The following is an 8,233-nucleotide window of genomic DNA, read 5'->3' as shown; positions in this document are numbered from 1 at the left end:
GTGGCTACTTTGAAGAATCTAAAATATAAAATATATTTTGGTTTGTTTAACACTTTTTTGGTTACTACATGATTCCATATGGGTTATTTCATTGTTTTGATGTCTTCACTATTATTCTACAATGTAATCAATGTATTTTCAATTGAAAGGGAGTTTTACTATTCGTTTTGTATTCTGTCTTTTTATTGTGATGATCGCAGTTTGTAACATCGTGTTGCACAGTGTTAGCTCAGCTCTGTCTCTCAGCATATGTAATAGCTGTCAGGTGGGAATCGTCAGAAATTGATGTTTGAAAGTCTATTTGAAAGAACGATTTTTGACTGAACACTGAGATCAGTCTGGTGGTAATAACATAGCAGGCTTTTCCCAGTGCTTTCTCCCAGAGCGGTTTTCATGCAGCCAGATACTGTAGATGCTCTGCACCCACTTATCTCAACCCAGGCCTCCCTCTACAGCACGAGGACAGTGGAGAACACCAAAACATATTCATCAGCAGGTTACTGTCTTCAGAGAGAGAAACTGTGGACCCGAACACAAACCATCAAGATTTATTTCTGATCTGATTAAGAAATGCATTTGAAGAAAAGCTCACCACTCGAGCTATTGCATTACAGCGGGCTAGACTTTGAAGCTGCATCGATCTGCACTAACTTACTGAGAGGCATAACCCAATATTATGTAAAAAAAAGACAGGGAGAGGGAGACAGAGAGCCTAGGCCATTAGACTAGCACATACAGACTCAAGACCTGAGCGCAGCTTTGTGTGTATGTGTGTGAACCTGATGACATCACATCTGCCAAAACATGTGGACCTGATGACATCACATCTGCCAAAACAACAGCTCAGGGAATTAATTACATGTAAGTTCCCACAGTTCCCAGAACATCTATCCACAAAAGCCACAGCTCGTTACCATTGCTCACTAGTTCTCTTCTTTCACAACAATAATAGCATGGTTACACAAATACTTTCAAGTTAAAACTCAGATATTTCTACCATTACAACCATACAACTCCACCATTACCGCCAATTCGTGTACAGTAAATACACATTTACACAACCAAACTCGACACATGTACTCTTTTATCATTCTTTCTAAGTACGTAATATGTACATGTCAAGAAGAGACATGTTCCCTATCCAAGTCCACCCCCTTCCACTGTCTGTCATCCTCTCTAGTTTCGGCTAAGTAGCTGTGCTTTTCCAAAGCCTCACTTCTGGATGGTAGAATAGGGGTTGGCTTTAGACTTTAGTCCCTGTGTTCTGATGTCATGGGTGAACGGGATCATTTCCACAGGAGGAGAGCCCTTCTGCAAGTAAACATCCTGGTAAAAATACATTTGTGAATCAAACTTTCCAGTACAATGTTAATCCTTCTAAACCCAGAGACCGGGATGGAGAGAAGAAAAGGAAGAAACAGGGTTTGAAAGAAGAGTAGACTGCACTAAGAAAGGAGGAAACCTCTGCTGTGTCGGCCTTTAGTCCTTCCGTTGCAAGGCATGCAAGTTGACAGTGCATCTGTGAGCGTGTCTATCAGCTGGGGTGTGTGTGTGTGTGTGTGTGTGTCTCATGTTCTTAATGAGCTATGACTACTCTAATGGAGCGGACAAACCAATGGAGGCCAAGATATTAGAGTCACACCCACTCCCCTGACAGAATACCGTACCTAGAACTGTTTAGCTCTTCCTCATCAAAGTGAATACTACATTTATACACACACATGCGCCCGCACACACACAAACACTGAGTTGTACAGTATTGAGCATCATTGACTAACATTTTACGAATCCATTTTTTGGGGCTGCAGAGATCCAGTCAGATCACAACCTTCTCTCCATTGGCCCATACAGGAGAAGCCGGAGACAGACATGTACATACAATACCAGTCAAAAGTTTTAGAACACCTACCAAGGGTTCTTCTTTATTCGTAATATTTTCTACATCGTAGAATAATAGTGAAGACATCAAAACTATGAAATGACACATATGGAATCATGTAGTAACCAAAAACAAATAAAAATATATTTGAGATTTGAGATTCTTCAAAGTAACCACCCGTTGCCTTGATGACAGCTTTGCACACTCTCGGTATTCTCTCAACCAGCTTTATGAGGTAGTCACTTGGAATGCATTTCAATTAACAGGTGTGCCTTGTAAAAAGTTCACTTGTAGAATTTCTTTCCTTCTTAATGTGTTTGAGCCAGTTAGTTGTGTTGTGACAAGGTAGGGGTGATAGACAGATGATAGCCCTACTTAGAAGATAGGCCTAAATACCAAGTCCCTATGATGGCAAGATCAGCTCAAATAAGCAAAGAGAAATGACAGTCCATCATTCATTTAAGACATGGTCAGTAAATGCGGAAAATGTCAAGAAGTTTCTTCAGGTGCAGTAGCTAAAACTATCAAGCGCTATGATGAAACTGGCTCTCATGAGGACAGCCACAGGAATGTAAGACCCAGAGTTACCTCTGCTGCAGAGGATACGTTCATTAGAGTTACCAGCCTCAGAAATTTCAGACCAAATAAATGCTTCACAGAGTTCAAGTAACAGACACATCTCAACATCAACTGTTCAGAGGAGACTGTGTGAATCAGGCCTTCATGGTCAAATTTCTGCAACAAACCACTACTAAAGGATACTGTCTGTGATTTATTTAGAATTCAAGGCACACTTAACCAGCATTGCTACCACAGCATTCTGCAGCCATACGCCATCCCATCTGGTTAGTGGGACGATAATTTGTTTTTCAACAGGACAATGACCCAAAACACTTCCAGGCTGTGTAAGGGCTATTTGACCAAGAAGGAGAGTGATGGAGAGCTGCATCAGATGACCTGGCCTCCACAATCACCCAACTTCAACTCAATTGAGATGGTTTGAGATTTGGACCACAGAGTGAAGGAAAAACAGCCAACAAGTAATCAGCATATGTGGAAACTCCTCAGTGTTGGAAAATCATTCCAGGTGAAGCTGGTTGTGAGAATGCCCAGAGTATGCAAAACTGTCATCAAGACAAAGGGTTGCTACTTTGAAGAATCTAAAATATAACATAATACTTTTTTGGTTACTAGGTGTGTCCAAACTTTTCACTGGTACTGCACACGCACACACACACACACACACACACACACACACACACACACACACACACACACACACACACACACACACACACACACACACACACACACACACACACACACACACACACACACACACACACACACACACACACACACTGAGAGACACAGTCCTATTGTAGAGGTTATCTTTGCCTCTAAATGTCATATGCACAGGAACTGTCATAGACACAGGAGCTGTTATCAATGGCAAAGGGTTGCTACTTTGAAGAATCTAAAATATAACATAACACCTTTTTTGGTTACTAGGTGTGTCCAAACTTTCACTGGGACTGTACACGCACACACACACACACACACACACACACACACACACACACACACACACACACACACACACACGCACACACGCACACACGCACACACGCACACACACGTTTTGTTCTTCTATCCTCGTGGGGACCTACAATTATTTTCCATTCAGAATCCTATTTTCCCTAAACCCTAACCCTAACCATAACATTTACTCTTACCATAACCCTAATCTTGACCTTAACTTGTAAACCTAACCGAAACCCAAATCGTAAACCTAACTCCTAACCCTAATCCTATTTCTAACCCTAATTGCAACCCTAATACTAAACCTAATCCCTAATCTTAAAATAGTGTTTGTCCTCATGGGGATGTGGGAAATGTTGCCACAACAGAGAATTCTACCTTGTGGGGACTTTGGTGGATTTAAGGCCCCCACAAGGATAGAAGAACCCCCCACACACACACACACACACACACACACACTGAGACTACTGAGAGACACAGTCCTATTGTAGAGGTTATCTTTGCCTCTAAATGTCATATGCACAGGAACATGTGTTCATTGACATGACCTTGAATTTAATGGATTAGATGGATACAGCTACACTGCTGACAAGTGGCATTGATGATGCACAAGCACTCACACACAATGCGTGCGTGCGTGTATGTGTGTATGTGTATGTGCATATCTGTCTCCGGTCTCTTCTCCTGTCTGGGCCAATTCGGAGAGGGCTGTGGTCTGACTGGTCTCTGAAGACAGTACATTATTATTATTATTATAATTTGTTGGTACTTTTTTCCCCTTTTTCATGATATCCAATTGATAGTTACAGTCTTGTCCCATCGTTGGAACTCCCCTACGGATTCGGGAGAGTCGAAGGTCAAGAGTCCTCCAAAACACAATCATTCCAAGCCGCACTGCTTCTTGACACACTGCTTGCTTAACCTGGAAGCCAGCCGCACCAATGTGTTGGAGGAAACACCATCCAACTGGCGACCGGAGTCGGCTTGCATGCGCCCAGCCCGGCACAAGGAGTCTCTAGAGCGCGATGGGACAAGGTAATCCTGGCCGGCCAAACCCTCCACTGAACAAGACGACGCTGGGCCAATTGTGCGCCGCCTCATGGGTCTCCCGATCATGGCCGGCTGTGACACAGCCTATGATTGAACCCGGGGCTGTAGTGACACCTCAAGCACTGCGATGCAGTGCCTTAGAACGCTGCACTACTCTGGAGACCAGCCAATACATTTTCTTAAATAAAATGTCAGTCAATTACACTCAATACTGTACATCACACACACACACACACACACACACACACACACACACACACACACACACACACACACACACACACACACACACACACACACACACACACACACACACACACACACACACACACACACACACACCGAGAATGCGTCCTGTCCCACTCAACACATTTTATCGGCAGCTCCAAGGCCAGTTCCATAGCAGCGGAGAGGTTGTTGCTATGGCAACCGATGCATACGCACATTCAGGTGTGGGTTCTTAGATGGCGTCTACAATATGTGTTGGTGTAACAGATTCACGGGGACATCAGCACTCAGATCCCTTGAGATCTCCTAGTCTGCACGTTACTCTTCTTCGCTGCAGCATAGTAGGCTATGTCAGCTCAGAACATGTTGTTACCAGTTAAAATGAACTGGTGGTGAAGGGAAGACATCCACATGTGTGTTGCATACTTGTCTCTGTGCGTGTGTGTGTGTGTGTGTGTGCGTAAGCCATGGTCTTGTTGTTCTACTCACAGGTGTCTGATTTGAGCATGCTGTTGCTACGGAAGTACTGAGGGTTCTCGATGACGGGGATCTTGGTCATGCCGATGATGACGGCGTCTGGGCCCATCTCAGAGGAGGACGGAGTGTTACTGCCGTTGGACACGTGGTGGAGAGGAGAGGCTGAGTCGTCATCGTTGCTGATCACAGACGATGCACCTGAGAGAGGAGAGAAAGCGAGGGGAGTGGAATTCAGCATGAGAGAAAAGGTAAAAGAGAGGAGAGAGATGAAGAGAAGAAAAGAGAAGAGGTGTTTGAGGAAAATGACGGTGGAAGAAGGAAAGAAACAAATGGAAGGGGAGGCATGTTTTTGTCTTAGCAAAAAAGCACAAAGCTTAATTACATACCAATCACCACACCCGTCCTTGTTCATTGTCAAAGCCCATATCCAAAGCACGCAATATGGGTATAACACATTTTATATGCAACTTTACAACAGGTAATATTCAAATATAGTGAAATAGTACATTTTGAGTGCATTTTGTATTGTTACTGTCTAGGATTTCATCGGTCTCCTCTGATCCACCAACAGAAAAATGGTCTTTAAAGGGGAAATCTGTGTTTCAAACAACAACAAAGCATCCGCCCCTCCACTGTTTCAGTGAACATTTTACATTTTTACATTCAGCTGACGCACTTATCCAGAGTGATTCATTGGAGCAATTAGAGTCAAGTGCCTTGCTCAATGGCACAGACAGACTTTTCACCTAGTCCACTCGGGTATTCAAACCACCAACCTTTCAGTTACTGGCCCAACATTCCTCATCGCAAGGCACTTTCCCCCCTCCCGTAAACATCTAAGGGGTGGGGCTGGAGAAATGTGACCACTCTCAAATGCATTGGCAGCTATGAAAGCCAGATCAGACAGTTGAAATAAGCTCATGCGGCATTTACAGTCAAATTCCTCAAGATCAATGGCTATATATCATCAATTTGAAAGTCTAAAAATGGATTTGGCAATTGTGAATGACCTCTTTAAACTAGCGGAAGTTGAGGAACAAACCTATTTTCCAAAAAAATGTATTCAAATTGCATGTGTGTATCCCCTCAGGGGCGCTGAACGTACAACAGTAGCTTGGGTCATGGTGAGAGAAAGTGCGTTGATAGAGTGCTTTGTGAATGGGGAAAGAGAACGATGGTCTGACGCTGAGCCCGTGCTCATTCCTTTGTTTGTCCATCATTTCTCTGTGGACCAAACTCTTGTTTCTTCTCTGGTTTCCACTTCCCATCCCAAAATAAACAATTAAGCTCTTATTCTCATACACACAGTCTCAATCTCTAAACACGAACACATACACACGCCCTACACGCACCTACACTCGTGCACGCGCACACACACACACCACAGTGTTGTTTTTGGAGCAGTGGAGTCATGGAAGTGGTGCATTCCTAAGGAGGAGGAGGCAATGGAAAAGGACAGAGAAACAAAGAGGGATTGTCTCTCAGCAGGCTTATAAGGTTGTGTGTGTGTGTTTGTATGTCTGTGTGCTAGTATGTGTGTGTGTGTGTGTGTGTGTGTGTGTGTGTGTGTGTGTGTGTGTGTGTGTGTGTGTGTGTGTGTGTGTGTGTGTGTGTGTGTGTGTGTGTGTGTGTGTGTGTGTGTGTGTGTGTGTATGCCTCCATGCGTGCACCCTGATCATCGGATTGTGGTGAAACATGACTGGTATGTTTCTACAAGTCAAAGCACAGGTCCGTCGACAATAGTAGATGCATTATGGAAACAGGACACAACCTAAGCCCTGGCGCATGACAGAGGCACTCATGAAAAGCATTGTAGCGACCCGTACCAAGGTAATAACGAGGTAGTTCCCTCACGAAGGTTAAGCCTAGTGGAGCAGTGGTTAGCAAGTTAACCATCCCGTAGTGGGACGATTTACCCTAATTCATACTGACTAGGGCCAGGAGTTTTTCCTCACCACGACATCTGACCAGGAAAAACTCTACAGGGGTCTTAGTTTAGGACTTAAGGTGAGCCTCGCCTCCTGGTGGTTTGAGAATTCCAACTAAACTTTACGATCTCACAACACCGGATCTCTTTCATCCAGCCTTTCTTTACTGGGCTGCCGTGGCTTCTCTCTGCTACTTGAGGTTCAAGCGGAGCGAGAACACTATCGCGCTCTACAGAGGAGCTCTTTCATTCTCCACCGCTAATGTGTTGAGTGGTTTCTCCGCAAACAGGCTTCTCTCTCCCCTGTGGGTGCTCAAATTATGTGCCCCCATTATACCTCCCTCCCAACCGCCGTCCTCAGGAAGAGCCGTGACGCTACCGCATTGTACAGTAGTGGCTGCACTTCAATGCATTGTTGAGACTGGAGAGACGTCCATCTTGGATCTGACTGGACCCCAATGTTCTGGGCAGTGTAAAAAGTGACGTACGTATGGATTTTCTCTGACTGAGAGAAGTGATCCTCCGAGCACGGCTGGTCTAATCAGGTTGACCTGAGGTGCAGACAGCCTGGTAGACGACAGGCAGTTAGGGCATGTACATGACTTACCAGAGACAGTGACGTCCGGCGGCCCACATACACGCCTCTCTGAACCCCACAGAAACACACTCTAGGCCTGCCAAAATAGGAGAGTAATGAACTTCTCCTCGTTCTGTATCTCAATCAAACACCAGATACTACAGTAATTAGAGAGTTATGGTTTCCAGCCATGATATTAGAGTGGGCATGTGCTTAAAAAAACACACACACAGCATCCCAAGCAGGTTATTGTCTCTAAGTGAGTGTGTGTGTGTGTGGGGGGCTCACTTTTAACGAGAGGTCCAGGGTCAGATCATTATAAATGCTATTTAGCCTGGAGAAGGGAGGGGAGGGAGCAGGTCAGTGGGCCGCGGGGAGTCGTTTTGGGGCTGGGGGGTGTAGGTAAAAGCTTAAGTGGGGTCAGGTCCTGACCTAACACCATTAAACAGACAGAGGGGGGTGACTCCATGTTTCTCAAATTTCTAATTTCAAAGTGTTTAAGGTTAAGTTTAGACACCAGCTCCACATTTTTTTAAGGTTAGGGTTAAGTTCA

General features: G+C 44.6%; 1 protein-coding gene across 2 annotated transcripts in view; it reads right to left on the bottom strand.

Moving 5' to 3' along the window:
• Positions 1 to 8,233, bottom strand: part of LOC118358081 (BDNF/NT-3 growth factors receptor-like) — an 83,114-nt gene that overhangs the window by 34,316 nt on the left and 40,565 nt on the right. For both annotated transcript variants that reach the window (XM_052478578.1, XM_052478579.1), the window contains exon 12: positions 5,189 to 5,374. In XM_052478578.1, coding sequence (XP_052334538.1) covers positions 5,189 to 5,374 — 186 coding nt within the window. The remainder of the gene's footprint in view (positions 1 to 5,188; positions 5,375 to 8,233) is intronic.

The sequence above is a fragment of the Oncorhynchus keta genome, chromosome 25 (genome assembly GCF_023373465.1).
Source record: "Oncorhynchus keta strain PuntledgeMale-10-30-2019 chromosome 25, Oket_V2, whole genome shotgun sequence".
In the NCBI taxonomy this organism is placed as follows: Eukaryota; Metazoa; Chordata; class Actinopteri; order Salmoniformes; family Salmonidae; genus Oncorhynchus; species Oncorhynchus keta.
The sequence above is the reverse complement of the archived record's forward strand: the minus strand, read 5'-3'. Positions and strand labels throughout refer to the sequence as shown.